Consider the following 20,509-nt stretch of genomic DNA (forward strand, 5'->3'; position numbering starts at 1 on the left):
CCGACAGGGACTAATTGGCCTCCTGTAGGGCGACTGGTGCATGCATACCACATTACTTTTTTTGACCCGTAGGATTTTTTTCAAAACTATGACATATTTTCCCGCCAGCTCGTTCCCGCCACCCATTTCTCATCCACCTGTTTCCCGCCATATGTTCCCGCCAATTCTTTCCCGCCACTCGTTTCCCGCCATATGTTCCCGCCAACTCTTTCCCGCCACTCGTTTCCCGCCATATGTTCCCGCCAACTCTTTCCCGCCACTCGTTTCCCGCCATATGTTCCCGCCAACTCTTTCCCGTCACTCGTTTCCCGCCATATGTTCCCGCCAACTCTTTCCCGCCACTCGTTTCCCGCCATATGTTGTCGTTCTTTCCCGCCATTTTCTCCTCTCTACCTATAAAACCCCCTTCAGACCGAGGTGGATAAGCATTCCAGTGTAGTTTAGTTGAGATGTCTCATTATCCTTTCGATCGTAGTTTTCACCCTGGGATGAGCAGGACTCTTCTGAGCCTAGCTACCGATTTCAGGATGGACAATAGGATAGTTCCATGGGACGAACTCACCGGTAGTGACACCATAATGAATGAGTTGGCTCACCAATTACGTAGGTCTGGGTGGCCAGAAAGGACGTATGAAGAGGTACGTAAAGAACTTCTTAGGATACATGAAAGGTGGATGAAGGTGGTGGTGCCGAAGAGTGAATCTTTCAGAAGGCTTTCAGCAAATAATCCATTATTATGGATTGAGGAGAGCGAAGACGAAGATGATATCTTCATGCCACCGCTTCCAGGTTCTGCATCTTCGAAGGGCAAGAGTTCTACATCATCGAAGGGCAAGGTTTCTTCATCGTCGAAGGGCAAGAGTTCTTCATCGTCAAAGGGCAAGAGTTCTGCATCGATGGAGGATGACGATGATGACTTCATGTAGTCTATGTTGTATGTTGTAAATGCACTCGTACGTACCGTTTAATTTAGATGTAGTTCTATGTAGTTGTTTGTACTGTCTTGTTGTACGAGCATTCTGTTCTATCTAAATATGATGTTGTAGTTCGGATAACATAGTACTAAAATAGAGTAGGCATATGTCTCATACATAAGTACATAGTCATTTGTCTCATACATAGAATAGACATAAGTCTCACACATAAATAGATGGTAATGTCTGTACTGATAGATAGAAGCGTCAGTGACGACGTCTGGCCTCGCGGGGAGGCGGATCTGGAATCGGCGTCCATCCCCATCTATCAGGTGCCCTAATGGGACGCGGTGCAATCTCAGACTCTTCCTGGTCATGCTGTGTATCCTGTGTGGGGCCTGGTGGAGGAGTCGAAAACATGTTCATCCAGTGGGTGTGCTGCGACATCGGAGCCTGTATGTGATCCTCGGGATGATGATCACTCCCCCACGTATCATGTGATGCCGACATAGACGCATGATATCCATAGGCTCCTGCACGACGGAACTTTAAGTCATGAAGTCTGATGCCGCCTGAACTAATATTGAAAACAATAAATATGAAGACACACACCTGCTGGCTGTGATGGCTGTTGTGGCTCAAACACAAAGCTCGACGAGGGACCGTGGTGCTATGGCTGTGGAGAAAACACTAAGCTCGACGTGGGACCATAGTGCTGTGGATGCTGCCACGATGAACTGCCAGGTTGTTCAGGAGGGGGTGGCCTGGTCGTCGGCTGATGTGCTAGACGTGGACGTGGTTGATGTCGGTGCATGGAGGGACGCGGATGCTGTGGTTGGTGCTGAACAACGTCGCTTCTTCGGGTGCACATGATAGCCTCGTAGACAGCCCGTATTTTGTTCCGCATCCGTTCCAAGAAGGGTTGTATGACAGGACGGTGATGAAGAAGAGGTCCTGATGACAGTGACCGTCCAAAGGTTGTCACGTCGTTGTAGAGTTCGTTTGTCAAGGTAGCCCGCAAATTTTTAGGACGATTATTAAGTATGCACGCCAATGTATGTGACAACATTACTTAAAGAAAATATATCTTACCGCGTACTGCCTAGAGCCTGAAGTATCATAGCTCGGGTATGTATCCGATGGAGTAGGATTAGATATCTCCTCTAGGTGAGAGTGCTCAACGATGCGTAACCGTGTTCCGCTCATGTAGCGCCGCAAATAGAGATTGAATTCATTGAGTTCAAAATTATTATCCTCGTTCCATAGATTTGTGTTTGCTGTCTCCCATTCTATAACATACGGCTCTAGTCTTACTAGCCACTCAGCAGTTGTCCTAGTCACGCCCTTCCTTGTTGTCCTAAAATTGTGGTGTGTGTTCAATAATTACCTAAAGCTTCGAATGGAGTACTATGAAAGATAATGCAACATTGAAAAACTGGTTAATACCTATGGATGTGGTCTGGCACCGGGATCTCTATAGGGGGAGGCAGCTCCAACTGCAGAAGACCAAATTGTCTCATAACCCTCTGTTGTGCCATCTCCTCAACGAAGACATCAAAGATGATCTTTGATTTTGTCATCCAGTAATCTCTGTCCCTTGTGCATAGCACGGACATACCACCAGGGTATCTCGCTTGTATGGCTGCTTCCGTATAGGGCTGCCAGATGACCCCGGTGTACGCATCGAACTGCTCGTTCAATGCTGTGTATGCTTTCCTGGTCTGATCACTAGCAAAGTGTCTCTGCAGAAAACAAAAGTTAGTATCCGCTAGCATCGAACTATCTCTTGTGCAGGAAAAAGTTGCATTAAACTACAACACGGTGCATACCTTGCGACGTGTCCAACACAGACCGAAAGTAGGCATGTCGATGCCGTCAACATCAAACATGGCGTCTATAGGCTCATGAACACGTACATCTGGTCGCCCTATAGAGAACCTCTCCATGACCACAGCTTAGGAATAGAGGGCATCCAAGAAGGGCTGACTTTTTCGATGTAAGCTGGCAAGCGTTGCACATACCTCGGTATGTAGCCGCCAAGACTGCCGAACCCCAACTCCTCTGTCTGATCTGATCCGCCGTCTGAGCGCTCGCTATCTCGAGTGCCATAGGGATGTAGAGCGCGCTAATAGTGGTGACATGGTTCTCTGTGAACATCACCTTCCCGAAAAGCCACATTAAGTAGGCCTCCAGGCTCCGAGTGATCTGTTCTGCATTCAACGGCGCCTGGAAGTTCTGGATCTGCATTAAGCAAAGAGAAAGTTTTAGTAAGCCGCAGTTATTTTTTATAAAACCGTATGCACGATAACTTGAAGATAAGAGGTAGGGCAAATTACCCGGAAATTGAGCAACCACGCATACGTAGGCCCGTGATGCTCCCATACCGGATCCGGAGCACCCGGAAAAACCCCGTGAAAACGTTGTGTAAGAGCTTGCTCCCAACCAGCCGGTGCTTCCAACGGTCCTATGGCATGACCTGCCAACGGTAGTCTGAGCAAAAGTGACACATCCTCAAGAGTAGGAGCCATCTCTCCCCATCGGAAGTGAAACGTGTGGGTCTCTGGCCTCCAACGGTCCACTAAGCAGCTCAGCAAGGACCCGTCGATGGCGAGGCGTTTCTCATCTGGGATAGACTCAACCAGACGCGCGAAAGGTAAAAGGCCGGCCCATTTCAACCTTCATCAGAGAACATTTCAGTTAGTGTCTCCCATTAATATGCATGTCAGTGTGCAAATTAATAAAGCACGTACCGCTGTAGCCATCCTGGGTGTATCCTCCAGTTTTCCTTAGGAGAGCGAGTGACCAGAGGCTCAAGCTTGCGCTCATACCATATCGCAGCACGATGAACCCTATCAATGTCCCCGTTCAGCAACCACAGTCCCGACATTCCTGCACATAAAAAATTCAGAACATAGTGTCACACTTAATACAAATTCAGAACATAGTGTCACACTTAATACAAATTCAGAACATAGTGCCACACTTAATACAAATTCAGAACATAATGTCACACTTAATACAAATTCAGAACATAGTGTCACACTTAATACAAATTCAGAACATAGTGCCACACTTAATACAAATTTAGAACATAGTGTCACACTTAATACAAATTCAGAACATAGTGCCATACTTAATACAAATTCAGAACATAGTGCCACACTTAATACAAATTCAGAATATAGTACTGCTAGCTTAGGTTCTTCCTCTCCCTCTTACTCCTCTGTTTCCTCTACCTCCTCTTCGTCCCCGGTTGCCTCGTCCATGCCCAGTGACGAAAGTGGGACAATTAGTGTCCCTATGGCCAAATTCATTGCATAGAATGCATTGAATAGTCGGACCTCCTGCTTCAGATTCGTCCATATCATTCTGGATGCACTGACACTGCCGTCTGCCTTTACTTGTACGCATATGCTCTGGGTTTGGAATGTAACGCCTGCACTATCTCATCGTAAAACAACCGAGCTATAAGCGTGGATGAAAGGTTGGCATGATCTTGAGGGATGCAGGGAATAAGACAAGTGTGATTAACTAAGTCACTTATCACCCAACTTGTGCCATACTTGGGGAGAAAACCGTGCACCCTAGCGGGACAATCTGCATTCTTGCATACCATTGTCAGGAATTTCTGACTGGACACCTGAGTTGTGAAAACCCTTTGCGTGGACATTGCCTAATTAACTATTGCATCCTTCAAGGCTTGCTTGTTCGGATACATAGCACCCGTTGCAATATTGTTCTGATGATATTGCCAGGCTGAATCATGTCCATCATTCACGGTCATTGCAGATGAGAAGTCATGATTCTACCATGCAGGATTCGGGACCTCCGCTGTATTTTCTTCTTCATCTGACTCGCCAGAATCATCGGCATAACCCCTTTCAACATCAGTGTCTTCTTCTTCCATCTGGTCCTACATGTGCCCATCTACCTCGTCAGCGTCAACCTCGCCATTGTATTCACCATCGGCATTTCCCCCTTCTACCTGACTATTCTGCCCTGGTTCATAACCATAAGCATTTCCTCCTTCTACCTGACTGCTCTGTCCTTGTTCGTAACCATCATCTCCAGCATTTGACATAGATAGCCGCCTACCTACACTGCTCTACCCAGGATCGTTGCCACCTTGGCCTTCATGTGTAGTGACCCCCTTCACGACGGGAAGCACTAAAGCAATAGGATTGCATCCCCTTCGTTCACAACCTTGTAACCACCGCACCCAATCGGAGTCTCACTCTATTGGCCTCAAATAAAAGTAAATTATTGTACTTGACCGTGTCCACAATGCATGAACACCGACGGTGTGTGTTTCAGTATCAAGACCTAAACTTGCCGCAATCCATTCTTTCAACTGACTGACAGACCATGTTTGAGGTGCGCTCATTGGCACATCTATGTGAGTAAATTCACTCAGATCAGCTCCCATCTCAGTTGTTTGGACAGTACCAGGACCGTAGTAAAATCTGATGTTCACTACATCTGACATCTCGGCTCACCTATTTTTTTTCACAACGAAATACAATTATTAAGCAACAACTTAAAATACCCGCACTAACAAATATTAGGCACTAAATAGTTGACATCTAAATAAAATGCTCACCGGAACCGGAACGGGAAAAAAATGCTCACCACGAAAGATTTTAATATTTCACTGACTGCCTATATTACGGATTTAACCGGAGCAACTACAAATATTGACAATCCTAATTAGTACACATCCATATATAGTCCGGAATATTACCGGAGCAACTACACATTTTTACACAACTAATTAGTTGATATCTAAATAAAATGCTCACCGAAACCGGAACGGGAAAATAAAATGCTCACCACAACCACCTAAATATTTACGTTTACTACTCGAGCAAATAATATTCATATAGTCCAAAATATTACCGAAGCAACTACACATTTTTACGCAACCAATTAGTTGACATCTAAATAAAATGCTAACCGAAATGGGAAATAAAATGCTCACCACGACCACCTAAATATTTACGTTTACTACTCAAGCAAATAACAATAATTGCACGCAACTTCGAAAAATAAATGTTTGCTCAAATATACCCTTGAAGCGTGCGCGCGAACGACGAACGGCGGCCTTCAATCACTGGAACCGGAGCCGGAAACTCCACCAAACTCCTGCAGCTTCACCTCCACCACCACCTCCACCTCCACCACCGCCACAACCTCCACCTCCGCCTCCACAACCTCCACAAATGAGCTGAAAAAATGCTCCAACAAAATCTTCAGCACAACCACCACAAGCTACCCCATCAGTAGATCGAGGTGTCTTTTGGCTCCTCTAGCTAAGTAGAACCCATTCACGGTGCCAAATCCGCAAAAAAGGGTCATTTTGATGTATTAATTGGAGCTATTTCGGGTTGGAGAGAGGAGGAAGGAAGAAGAACAGAGAACGTTGTGCTGTGCGTGAGGTGGGGAAGGAAAGGAGAAGGAGAAGGGAAAGAAAAAGAGGCTGCGCTGCGGGCCCGCTCCCTGTCGGCCTGCCGCTGGCCGATCGGTCGGCAGCTGGCTGACTGGGGCGCCCGTGAGTGCGCCCGCGCCGACAGCTCCCGGGGCGACGTGGCCGGGCCAATAGTCGGCCCACGCGTGGCCGATTGCCTCCCTGTCGGCCTGCAGTTGGCCAAGAAGGCCCTGTCGGCCTGCAGCTGGCTGACTAGGAGCAGTCGGCCAGCTGTGGGCCGATTGGATAATATTTTCGAAAAATATTATATCAGCGTAATATTTTTGTAAATTAATAAAAAAATGTATTATTTTAAAAAAATTAGCAAGAAGGAGAGGTTTTATGTTTTTGAGTTTGTAGAAGCCTCTATTTTTTGCAAGAGAAGCAAGTTGATTGGGTGTCTTTTTGGTCCGTTTGCCTCTTCTTTTTGCTGGCAATAATATTCAGCATGGTACTAGCGCATGTCCATAGTCTTTTTTTTTAGCCCCATTAGTTCAGTTGTTCTCAGGACTCAGTTTTTGTTCTGCTGTTTTGGTAGCGGGTCCAGTCCAGCGTACATACAGGCCAACCTGTCAACACACATGCATACAAGGCCCGGGTGTGATATCAGATGAAAATCGACATACATGCAGTGCGCGGGGAACATAGATGATAGACATACATGAACTCGACTGAAGCCTAATTCAATTTCAGTCGACTTCTAAATAGACACTCCTTCTGAGCACGCCAATGGCCTAGCCGCCCAGAGCACCGAGCCTTTCTCTGACATCGGCGCCGTAGTGCTGAGGCATAATCGGCGGCACCGGAGACACTGCAAGACAGTTCATTTGGTAAGTTGATATACGTACGTTCAAATGAATCTCTTACGATGTAAGAAAGGAGTAAAACAGACAAGGATGTTTCAAACTCACGGATGCACATGAGAAGCAAGTCCGGGGGCACGATCGTGCTACACGTCAGAGGCAGCACGAGCAAGCGAAGCTGGTCGATCTCCCCCCTGGCCAATGTACTCAGGTTGCCGATGATGGCATGGCACAAGCAGATCCGGGCGCTGCTGCCGACGAGCGACCTGAAGCCGTCGCAGCATGTACTCGGCGGCGCGGGTACGGAGTCGGTGAGGTACGGAGCGCAAGTTATCACACGCCCGAGCGGTCCCAAGCAACTGGCCAGCTGCTGCGAAGGCGAAGGCGAAGGCGCGCCTGCCATGCCCGGGAAGCCGGGCAACGGCGGTAACGCGGGCACGCCAGGTAGAGGCGGCGGTGCCGGGATGAAGACCGAGACGCCGGTGTACGGTGAAGCCGGCGAGGAGGTAGCCGCTACCGGTTCGGCTTCGGCGAGGTGTGGCACTGATGGCGCCTTGAGCGCCTGTGCCCTCTCTTCCGATGGTGGCGGGTCCCCGGTGAATGGTGAAGCCGGCAAGGATGTAGCGGCTGCTGCTTCAGCTTCTTTGCCTCCGGCGAGATGTGGCGCTGATGGCGCCACTGCCTGCACCCTCCCTTCTGATGGTTGTTGCAACATCGCCGCAGCGAGTACGGCTTGCGCCACGAGCAAAACTAGTGGTGATCTGGTTGGCTCCATGCCTCCATCACAAAGTGTTCTCAACTTGAGCCAAGTCACGTACGTGGCGTTGCATTGCATTGGTTCAGTGCTCTTGCTGGCAATTTTATAGCGGCTTCGGGCGTCAATTCATGCTTCTTGTCACTCCTTATTATCTGGGACGAGGCTCCTCTGACGTACTGCAGGGCGCAGTTGGGCCACTGACAGGTGGGCCCGAAAGCAAGTTGGCCCATCTGTCAGCGACCCAACTGCGCCCTGCAGTACGTCAAGGGAGCCGAGTCCTATTATCTGAACCACACGCTCACACGTTCTTTGTACTCGTTTCTTTCCAGGCTCCCCTGGTACAGAGTAGGTAAGGGCAACTCCAAAGTTGTTCACCAAATCAGACACAGGACGTTTATGGTTACGTCCAAACATTTTCGTGGAAAGGAGACGGTCATTCAATTTTTTCACCGCCTATGTTTCTTTCCTATATCTGAAACGCTCAAATTTTTTAAAAATTATGGGCAAAGGAGATTTTTTTTGTTTAAAAAAAATTAAAGATAAATATCTCCTTCGCCCATAATCATGTCGTGCAAGTATTTCAATGCAATTCAAATATGAATACTACAATCAAACACGAAGTTTTATAGATAAAATAGTATAATTTCGTGTTCAACTTATTCGGACATATTTTATTGGTTCTCCGTTCGAAGCGCCCGCAGATGCTTAACCAGATCATTTGGAAACCACTCATTAGTTCTCGATGATGAATCCATTGGATGCAGGAAACTACTTATTAGTTCTTCATGCATAGAAAACTACTCAAATATTTTCTACCATCCAGGGGTAGTTACCTTCATGTAAGTTTTGTATGTTGTATGTAGTATCTGTTATAATTAAGAGTATGTATATGTAGTATGTAGTATATAAGAATGTTTGTATATATACTATTTTTAGGTAGTGTGTATCATATTTTGAGCATACTCTTTTTTACGTAAAAATATGTATGTATTTCACAAACATAACAAAAAGTCAAAAACTATGGTTTCACATGCAATTTTTTTTGTAACTTGCTTTGTAATATCATAGATATAGTATATGAACATACTTAGAATATAAAGTTGTTCACCAAATGAGACACAGGACGTTTATGGTTACGTCCAAACATTTTCATGGAAAGGAGACGATCATTCAATTTTTTCATCGTCTATGTTTTTTTCCTATATCCGAAGCGCTCAATTTTTAAAAAAATTATGGGCAAAGGAGATTTTTTTTCGTTTAAAAAAAATAAAAATAAATATCTCCTTCGCCCATAATCATGTCGTGCAAGTATTTCAATGCAATTCAAATATGAATACTACAATCAAACACGAAGTTCTATAGATAAAATAGTATAATTTCATGTTCAACTTATTCGGACATATTTTATTGGTTCTACGCTCGAAGCGCCCACAGATGCTTAACCAGATCATTTGGAAACCATTCATTAGTTCTCGATGATGAATCCATTGGATGCAGAAAACTACCCATTAGTTCTTCAAGCATAGAAAACTACTCAAATATTTTCTACCACCCAGGGGTAGTTACCTTCATGTAAGTTTTGTATGTTGTATGTAGTATCTGTTAAAATTAAGAGTATGTATATGTAGTATGTAATATATAAGAATGTTTAAGTAGTATATATACTATTTTTTAGGTAGTGTGTATCATATTTTGAGCATACTCTTTTTTACATATCCAGTTGCCGGGCTTAGAGTACTTTGTTTATATACACACTACCTAAAAAATAGTATATATACTACTCTTATACTTTTAGGTAGTGTGTATCATATTATCCATTACCTTTGTTTATATATACTATTTTTTAGGTAGTGTGTATCATATAAACATATATACTTTGAAGCCCACGCCTCTCTAAAAGTTGCCGGGCTTGTTCGAAATGTGACAGATACATCTATCCAATTGCATATCCAGTTTCTTGCACAACTACATATAAACAAATGTAATGGATAATTGAAGGTCAATGACCTAGCCTCTTAATAGTAACTTCAAGAAAAACCATGTGCATCCATTAACCTTGCATTAAAAATACATCATCTCACCACGATATGAAACAGTGCTACTGTAATTCCACATCTATTGTAACAGAAGCACACCGACCATAATGATAGGCACTTTACATGCTCATTTGATTTCTAGATACATCAACATTACCATAATATGGGGATTCCTGCCTCTAGTGACAAGGTCAAGACTCAGCATAGGTCGCATGTTGTAAAAATCCCCTAATCTAAAAGCATTCCCCTAAGAGACCCGCTTTGGTACACCCCCCTCACAAAACGTATAAAGAGCAACATAGACTTTTCACAGATTAGTATGATGGGTCACCCGGAACATATATACGCACAAGGATGACAGCGACTGGGCAAGAATCAAACTCTGGACTTCCAGCTTCTCACCAAGTGCAGCTAGCCACTAGAGACAATGACTGCTGGTGACTGATATAAGCGCAAACCATTTAAGAATGGACAGCAATGGCAATATTGACGGTAGCAGCTTTCCTTTGCTATACCGTACAATTTTTTTAATTATTTCCAAACATTTTGGACAACACGAACAGGTTTTGGAAAAAATGTGAATAAAATTACAAATGTCAATAAATTTTATGAAAAAACCCAACATTATTGGACATTTCGAATTTAAAAGGGAACAAAATTTGAACACTAGATAAGTTTTCAATATTACGAACAATTTCTTGAAATCCCCTGATTTTTTTTCAATTTGTGAACAAATTTTAAACATGATTATTTTAATTTATATTTTTTAAAACTATAACATATTTTAAAATTCACCAAATATATCTGGAATTTGTGAACAAAATTTAAAATATGAAATTTTTTTGAATTTGTGAATAAATTTTGAAAACAAAGATATTTGTAGAAGTTTCCAAACATGTTTTAGTTTTGTGAGAAACTTTTTTAATTTCCAAATATATTCGAAGAAGCGAACAATTCTTAAATATTAAATTAATATTTGAAAATAGAAACATTTCTTAAAATTTGGAACAAATTCTGGAAAATGCAACATTTTTTATATTTTTGAACATTTTTTAAAAAGAAAAAGCTTTGCAGAAAAATAAAAAAGTAACACAAAATGAAAAAGGAAAAATGAAAGAGAAAACAAAACAAAACAAAAAACAGAGAAGGAACAACACAGGAAAAAAAATTAGTTCAGGGAAGGTTCCAACAATCGGTGGGCCACTTGTGGAGACGTAGAAGTGAGCCGGCCCATATCCTCGCTCTGTGCATATCCCCGACAGTTCGACCGAGAAAATCCTACTCGCCGCTCGTTGCGGCAAGCTGTCGACAAATTCAAAAAATGTTCATGGTTTTAAATTTTTATTTGGAATTAAAAAATGATCCCTAAAAAAAGGTTCACAAATTCTTAGAATGTTCGCATTTTAGAATTCATAAAATATTCACGTTTCAAAAAAATATTTGGAATTTCAGAAAATGTCCCTTTTTCCAAATTTGTTCACAATTCAAAAACATTTCGTGTTTTCAAAAAATGTTCAGAAATTTTCGAAAAATGTTTCCAATTTTAAAAAGTTCATAATTTCAAAAACTGTTCGTGTTTTCGAAAAAATATTTACTTTTTGGAAAAATGTTCGAAATAAAAACAAAGGCCGAAAAACCGATTCGCTACAGCAAACTGGATCACTACTGTACATAGGTGCTACAGTGCTCGGTTCGCTGCAGTAAACCTCCGCACCGCTCTCTACATTACGTCCAGGTTTCTCCGGCCTGATGCTGCTTGTGCATGGGCCGGTCTACCCACCGATGAACCCCTGTGCGGCAGGCTCGTATTTAACGTAAAGAGCGTCAAATAGATCGTTTGACCCAGCGAGCAGCAACGATGGCGCCACACACAGGAGGCTACCCGACTGGAAAGGCCCATTGTCCCTTAGCGACCGGTTTACTGTAGTGAATTTGTATGTTTATTGTTTCTTTTTCATTTATTTACGTTTTTCCTTTTCCAAAAATTCTCGCACTTTAAAATTTTGTTCAAAAATTCTTTGCCTCTTCACTATTTGTTCATTAAATACAAATATTCGTATTTTAGGTAATTATACAGAGATTTCAAAAAATGTTTCTGTCTTTTAAAATTGCTCAAAATGTCAAAACACGAACATTTTCTTGAACAGACCAAACGAAACTTTGAACACGAACATTTTTAGAATAATTCATTTAGAAACACTAAATTTGTTAGAAGTTCAAAATAGATTTAGAATAATGCAAACAACAAAAATGGGGTCATGATAAGAATGTCCAAAAATAAACCATGTTCAACGAAGCATCTCTGGGTGGCTAGAAGGCTCCGTCTCGTTTGAGAGCATGTTGTTTCTCGACATCCTTGAAACGACTCCATTTTTTTCGTGGCCTTGTATGAACAATCCAAGGCATCATGCCAAGTTGTTTGCGTTTTTGAGAGGTTTTACATTTTCTAGAGTTTTCTCGGTGAAAAAAGGCCGATAGATGGCTAGACGTGGGAACATGCATAGGGTGTCAGGAGTTGTTCAAACTAGGCATGGATGCCTACCATGGGTACGAACGCATGCTTGTAAAAGTTGGCATCATTTAGAGGATGTCTAAAAATAGATCATGTTCAACTATGGGTGTTCGGGTAGGCCGAAAGCGTCCGTCTGAGAGCACATTAATTTTTTGACATCCTTGAAATGGTCCCAGTTTTTCCACGGCCTTGTATGACCAATTCAGGGCACAATGTCAAGTTGTTTGGTTTCCGGTAAGTTTTTGCATTTTCTGGAGTTTTTTCGATCGAAAAAGGCTAGTAAATGGCCGGACGTGTCACGATTTGCATACGGTGTCGAAAATCATTCAAACCTGACATGGATGCCTACCATGGTCATGTCCAGTTGCTTGCAAAAGTTGAGATCATTTCAAAAATGTCTGAAAATAGACCATGTTCAATGGAGAGTGTTCGGGTAGGTCAGAAGGGTCTATTTGAAAGCACATTGTTTTTAAAATGTGTCAAATGGCCCCAATTTTTTTCCACCAATTTGTATGACCAATTCAAGGCATCATGCCAAATTGTTTTGATTTTGACAATTTTTGCATTTTCTGGAGTTTTTCTAGTGAAAAAGACCAATAAATGGTCAGACGCGTCGCAACGTGCATACGGTGTCAGCGTTCGTTCAAACCGGGCATGGGTGCCTAACATGGGCAAGCCTGCCTGATTGCAAAAGTTGAGGTCCATGCTAAGATTTTTGAAAAAAAAATACTATGTTCAAGGGAGATTGTTCGGGTAGGCCGGAAGCGTCCCTTTGGGAGCATCTTATTTCCTGACATCCCTTAAATGGTCCCAATTTTATTCCATGGCCTTCTATGAGATCAATTGAAGCATCATGACAAGTTGTTTGGGTTTTGATAAGTTTTGCATTTTCTGGAGTTTTTAAGGTGAAAAAAGGCCGACAAATGGTCGGACGTGTTGTAGCGTGCATATTGTGTCGGAAGTCATTCAAACCTAGCATGGATGCCTACCATGGGGGCATGCCCACTTAATGAAAAAAGTTGGGGTCATTTCAAGGATGTCCAAAAAAACACCATGTTCAACGTAGGGTGTCCGGTATGCTAGAATACTCTGTTTAAGAGCATTTTTTTCTGACATCCGTCAACATAGGGTGTCGGAAGTCGTTTTGGTGGCATGGATGTCTACCACGGGCATGCCCACCTATTGGAAAAATATGAGGTCATTTCAAGGATGTTTACAAGAACGCCAGGTTCAACGGAGGGTGTTTGGGTCGGCCAAAAGGTTCATTTGAGAGCATGTAGTTTTTCCACAAATTTGAACACTTTTTCCAAAATTGTTAACAAATTACTAACGATTGATGAAAATTTTAAACAAAAATTGCAAACCACGTTCTTTTTATAATTTATCATCTTAATTTTGAAACACAAACATTTCTTCAATTTGTGAAGAACATATTCGAAAACTGGAACATTTTATGAAATTCCAAAACATACATATTTTAATTTTTTAAACAATATTTGAAAACAGGAACCTTTTCTTGTGTTCCAAACAAATTTTTAAAATTTTGAACAAGTTTCAAAATGAATAACAAAGTTCAAAAGGAGAATAATGAATTAACTATAAAAAAGATAAAAAGAGAAAAAAAAAGAAAATAAAAGAATTCTTAGGTCCTAGAAAATAAAAAATATTCGAATGTTAGTAAATTGTAAAAAAAATCACAAATTAGAAAAACTATTTGTGGTTTGAAATAATGCTCGCAAATATGAAAAAATGTTCACATTTTCAGAAAATAGTCATAAATTATATAAATTATTCATGTTCAGGAATATGTTAGCATATTTGAAAAATGATTCGTCTTTATGAAAACATGTTCACGCTTTCAGAAAAATGCTCACAACTTTGTTTTTTTTTTTCAAAAAATGTTCACAAAATCTTTTTTTTGTATTCTGAATAAAAAAGGGTCCGCGTAATGAAAAAAAATCCGCATTTCCAATAGAAGTTCAAATTTGATAAAATACTTTATATTTTAAAAAGTGTTCATCTTTTGAAAATATATAACAAAATACCCAGTTGGTTCGCTACAGTGTATGACCAAGTTTGATATGCTACAATATGTCAATTCTTTTTTTTGGGATGGGTATAGTACGTCAGTTCTAGGTGATATTAAACTGTGCTACATGTTTAACATTTATATTTTTAGAGTGCAGGTGACGTATTTTTAAGAAATATTATCCTACCCTTTTATTATGAAGGATGTGTTTAAGGGGGTTATACCCAGGCCTGTTGACAATGGTGTATATATGAGAAAAAGGCCTAGCAAACCAACACTCAGGTAGCCCATTCTTGCACTTCCGATTAGCACCCAAATACATGCACGCACGCAGCAAGGGGTTTATGTGATCATATAAATCCATCATGCGGAAATTCTGGTGGGGTTGTAAACAAGGAAATCGCAAACCAGCCTGGGTCTCATGGGACGTGATGACACGACCCAAATACATGGGAGGACTCGGCTTTAAAGATTTTGAAGTTTTTAATCTGGCCCTCTTGGCAAGACAATCATGGAGGTTGATGCAAGAGCCAGATACGCTGAGTGCGAGGATATTGAAGGCGTCCTACTATCCCAACAGTAGCATTCTTGAGGCGGAGCTAGGATCCAGGCCATCACAGATATGGAGGGCGATACTGGAAGGATGTGACTTGCTGAAACAGGGCTTAATAAAGCGGATTGGTAATGGCCAAAGTACGAATATTTGGACTGACAACTGGATTCCCAAGGAGACAATACCGAGACCGATCACCAGCCTTGTTGCAAACCCACCGGTAATGGTGTCTGAATTACCGTTGCCAGCCATGGCGTCATGGAATGAACAATTGGTGAGATCGGTGTTCTTACCGATAGATGCAGAAGTGATCCTGAAGTTACCTGCATGCACTAACAACACGGAGGACTTCTGGGCTTGGTATCCGGACAGAAAGGGTAAGTTTTCAGTTGCTTCGGCCTATAAATTCTTGATCAAAACGAAGTTGCAGCGGGAAGAATGGTTAGAGGGAAGAGGAGGATCATCTAATGTCTAGAGGGACAAGAAATCATGGAGCTCGCTATGGAAAATGGAAGTACCGTCGAAGATAAGAATCTTTTTGTGGCGACTTGCACACCACTCTCTCCCTACGACTGATGTTCTCAAACGGCGCAACATGTCAGTCCAGGATATATGCCCTTTGTGCGGTTGTCTGGACTCCTGGAGACATGCACTAGTATCATGCACCATGTCCAGGTGTATTTTGGAATTGTCTAATGACGAACTGGTCTCCCGTATGACAGCTAACGAGGAGCCCAATGCAAGTTTATGGCTTTTTCAGCTTAGCGAGGAGATGGATCATGAAAGTTTTACCCGGATGGCTGTCACTCTGGTCGGTTTGGTACGTGAGAAGAAAGGCAATTTATGAATCTATCTTCCAAAGTCCCCAACAAACTATCTACCTTTTTGAGAATTTCATCGCAGAGCTGGGGCAGATTACTAACAGTCGAGAGCGCCATGAAGCAAGAGCTGCTTCAACAATTCCTCCAGAATGATGGTTACCTCCACCCGTAGGTTGTGTGAAAATAAATGTTGATGGTGCAGTCGTGAGATCATGCCATGGAGGAGCTATGGTGGCCCTGTGTAGAGACCATTCAGGACTATACTTGGGTTCTTCGGCTATGGCCTTCCAAGGAATGAATGAACCAATGATTCTGGAAACGTATGCTTGTCGAGAAGCTCTAGCTCAGAGGATCTCACCGTGCAAAATATGTGGGTGGCCTCAGACTATCAAGAAGCGGTGAACGACATGAACAAAGGGACAGGAGGTCCTAATGCTGCCATTGTACATGAAATATCGGCTCGTCGTAACAGTTTTACTACTAGTACTTTCATTCATGAACGTAGAAATTTTAATTTCGAGGCTCACAAACTCCCCAAGTTCGCTTGTAATCTAGGTGTAGGTCGACATATTTGGTTGGGCAATCCCCATGACCCAAACCTTGTACCTATGACCTTTGCTTTGGATGAATAAAGATGGCGAGTTTATCTCAAAAAAAACATGCACGCATGCAGTAGCCTGCCTGTTGGTTTGCCGTAACTCCCGATCGCATTGCACACACATGTTCCAGTTTATCCTTGCTTTAGGGAAAAATTCCAAATAGACCCTGAACTCGTAGGCGTTAGCTAAATCAAACCCTGAACTACGAATTTCAGAAATCAGCACACCCAACTCACTAATCCCGGTCCAAAATGAACCCAACGTTTTAGGCTAAAAATGGTGACGTGGCAGTAGTCAACCGGGATTGTTGACCTGACTTGTGGGCCAGCCAGTGATACTGTTGACTGGTGGTGTGGTCGTTTTGTTTTAATGATTGGGGAATTTGGGCAGCAAGGTGCTAGAGTTAGCGGCGGCAGGGCGACGAGGCACAGAGCACGGCGGCAGCAGGGGCGAGGGGGTGCAGAGCACGACGGCGGCAGGGACGTGAGCGGCGCGATGTCGTGGGCTTCAGGGGCTTCTTCCGCTCCCGCCTTTCGTCACACTAGTGGAAGGAGGGACACGTACTCGAGGTCTCCTGTAGCTTACATGGAGAGCCCAATGGCGTACGAGCCGCCGAAGTTGTGCCACTACGGATAGTCGTGGAAGGCACCGAGATGGATCTCGTGGAGCATGGTGGATGCAATGGTGAGCCCCATTTTCTGTGCTCATGTCCTTTTCTGCTGCTCTTTTCTTGCTCTTAGTTTGTGATTGATTTCTTGTCACATTTCTGTTGAATAGCATGGTGGATGGCTATGTGGAATGGCATGATGATCCTTTCCCCAAGTATTTTAGTGACTTGATTGGAGATTTGAGAGACGAGGTGTGGAAGCTAAAGGGTCAGAGATCTGTGGCTGAGACCGAAGATCAAATTCCAAATGTGCCTGTGTCTGGTCATGAAGCAGCATTACAGAATGTGGTTATGTCTCTGTAGGTTCAGATAAAGGAGAAGAATGTGTTGGGGAACGTAGTAATTTCAAAAAAAATTCTACGCACACGCAAGATCATGGTGATGCATAGCAACGAGAGGGGAGAGTATTTTCCACGTACCCTCGTAGATCGTAAGCGGAAGCGTTATGACAACGTGGTTGATGTAGTCGTACGTCTTCACGATCCGACCGATCCAAGTACCGAACGTACGGCACCTCCGAGTTCAGCACACGTTCAGCTCGATGACGATCCCCGGACTCCAATCCAGCAAAGTGTCGGGGATGAGTTCCATCAGCACGACGGCGTGGTGACGATGATGATGTTCTACCGGCGCAGGGCTTCGCCTAAACTCCGCGACGATATGACCGAGGTGGAATATGGTGGGGGGGGGGGGGCACCGCACACGGCTAAGGAACGATCTTGAAGATCAACTTGTGTGTCCTGGGGTGCCCCCCTGCCCCCGTATATAAAGGAGCAAGGGAGGAGGAGGCCGGCCCTAGGAGGAGGGCGCGCCAAGGGGAGTCCTACTCCCACTGGGAGTAGGATTCCCCCCTTCCAAGTAGTAGGAGTAGGAGTCAAGGAAAGGGGGAAGAGAAGAGAAGGAAGGAGGGGGCGCAGCCCCTCCCCCTAGTCCAATTCGTACTAGGCCTTGGGGGGCCGCCCAACCTCTCCTCTCTCTTTCCCCTAAATCCCAATAAGGCCCATACTCCCCGGCGAATTCCCGTAACTCTCCGTACTCCGAAAAATACCCGAATCACTCGGAACCTTTCCGAACTTCGAATATAGTCGTCCAATATATCGATCTTTACGTCTCGACCATTTCGAGACTCCTCGTCATGTGCCCGATCTCATCCGGGACTCCGAACTCCTTCGGTACATCAAAACTCATAAACTCATAATAAAACTGTCATCGTAACATTAAGCGTGCGGACCCTACGGGTTTGAGAACTATGTAGACATGACCTAGAACTATTCTCGGTCAATAACCAATAGCGGAACCTGGATGCCCATATTGGCTCCTACATATTCTACGAAGATCTTTATCGGTCAAACCGCATAACAACATACGTTGTTCCCTTTGTCATCGGTATGTTACTTGCCCGAGATTCGATCGTCGGTATCTCAATACCTAGTTCAATCTCGTTACCGGCAAGTCTCTTTACTCGTTACGTAATGCATCATCCCGCAACTAACTCATTAGCCACATTGCTTGCAAGGCTTATAGTGATGTGCATTACCGAGAGGGCCCAGAGATACCTCTCCGACAATCGGAGTGACAAATCCTAATCTCGAAATACGCCAACCCAACATGTACCTTCGGAGACACTTGTAGAGCTCCTTTATAATCACCCAGTTACGTTGTGACGTTTGGTAGCACACAAAGTGTTCCTCCGGTAAACAGGAGTTGCATAATCTCATAGTCATAGGAACATGTATAAGTCATGAAGAAAGCAATAGCAACATACTAAACGATCAAGTGCTAAGCTAACGGAATGGGTCAAGTCAATCACATCATTCTCCTAATGATGTGATCTCATTAATCAAATGACAACTCATGTCTATGGTTAGGAAACTTAACCATCTTTGATTAACGAGCTAGTCAAGTAGAGGCATACTAGTGACACTATGTTTGTCTATGTATTCACACATGTATTATGTTTTCGGTTAATACAATTCTAGCATGAATAATAAACATTTATTATGATATAAGGAAATAAATAATAACTTTATTATTGGCTCTAGGGCATATTTACTTCAGTCTCCCACTTGCACTAGAGTCAATAATCTAGTTCACATCGCCATGTGATTTAACACCAATATTCATATTTGTATATGATTAACACCCATAGTTCACATCGTCATGTGACCAACACCCAAAGGGTTTACTAGAGTCAATAATCTAGTTCACATAGCTATGTGATTAACACCCAAAGAGTACTGAGGTGCGATCATGTTTTGCTCGTGAGAGAATCTTAGTCAACGGGTCTGTCACATTCAGAGCCGTATGTATTTTACTAATATTCTATGTCTACAATGCTCTGCACGGAGCTACTCTAGCTATTTGCTCCCACTTTCAATATGTATCCAGATTGAGACTTAGAGTCATCTGGATCGGCGTAAAAGCTTGCACCGATGTAACTCTTTACGATGGGCTCTTTTATCACCTCCATAATCGAGAAATATTTCCTTAGTCCCCACTAAGGATATTCTTGACCAATGTCCAGTGATCTACTATTAGATCAAAATTGTATTCCTTTGCCAAACTCAGAGTAAGGTATGCAATATGTTTGGTGCACAGCATAGCATACTTCATAGAACCTATGACTGAGGCATAGGGAATGACGTTTCATTCTCTTTCTATTTTCTGCCATGGTCGGGTCTTGAGTCTTACTCAACTTCACACCTTGCAACACATGCAAGAACTCCTTCTTTAAATGTTCCATTTTGAAATATTTCAAAAATTTATCAAGGTATGTACTCATTGAAAAATCTTATCAAGCGTTTTGATCTATCTATATAGATCTTGATGCTCAATGTGTAAGCAGCTTCACCGAGGTCTTTCTTTGAAAAACTCTTATTCAAGTATCCTTTCATGCTATCCAGATTTTCTATATCATTTCTAATCAACAATATGTCATCCACATATAATATTAGAAATGCTACAGAGCTCCCACTCACTTTCTTGTAAATACAGGCTTCTCAAAAAGTCTGTATAAAACCATATGCTTTGATCAACTCATCAAAGCGTATATTCCAACTCCGAGAGGCTTGCACCAGTCCATAAATGGATCGCTGGAGCTTGCACACTTTGTTAGCACCTTTAGGATTGACAAAACCTTCTGGTTGCATCATATACAACTCTTCTTTAATAAATCCATTAAGAAATGCAGTTTTGACATCCTTTTGCCAGATTTCAAAAAATGTGGCAATTGCTAACATGATTCGGACAGACTTAAGCATCGCTACGGTTGAGAAAATTTCATTGTAGTCAACACCTTCAACTTGTCGAAAACCTTTTTGCGACAAGTCGAGCTTTGTAGATAGTAACACTACT

At 42.8% G+C, this 20,509-nt stretch overlaps 1 protein-coding gene across 2 annotated transcripts; it reads right to left on the minus strand.

Moving 5' to 3' along the window:
- Positions 1–6,771: 6,771 nt before the first annotated feature.
- On the minus strand, positions 6,772–8,029 carry LOC123041076 (predicted GPI-anchored protein 58). 2 transcript variants are annotated; one of them, XR_006418360.1, is made up of 3 exons: positions 7,290–8,029; positions 7,040–7,189; positions 6,772–6,947 (listed from the first exon to the last, which is right to left on the minus strand). XR_006418360.1 is itself a non-coding variant. In XM_044463775.1 (2 exons), exons 1-2 carry the CDS (start codon positions 8,014–8,016, stop codon positions 7,113–7,115), a joined length of 804 nt encoding a protein of 267 aa, XP_044319710.1. In that variant the 5' UTR covers positions 8,017–8,029; the 3' UTR covers positions 6,961–7,112. The 2 variants fall into 2 exon arrangements, 1 of the variants encoding a protein (XP_044319710.1); XM_044463775.1 differs by lacking the exon at positions 6,772–6,947 and having other exon boundaries at positions 6,961–7,189.
- Between the last annotated feature and the right edge of the window lie 12,480 nt (positions 8,030–20,509).

This window comes from Triticum aestivum, chromosome 2B, assembly GCF_018294505.1.
Source record: "Triticum aestivum cultivar Chinese Spring chromosome 2B, IWGSC CS RefSeq v2.1, whole genome shotgun sequence".
In the NCBI taxonomy this organism is placed as follows: domain Eukaryota; kingdom Viridiplantae; phylum Streptophyta; class Magnoliopsida; order Poales; family Poaceae; genus Triticum; species Triticum aestivum.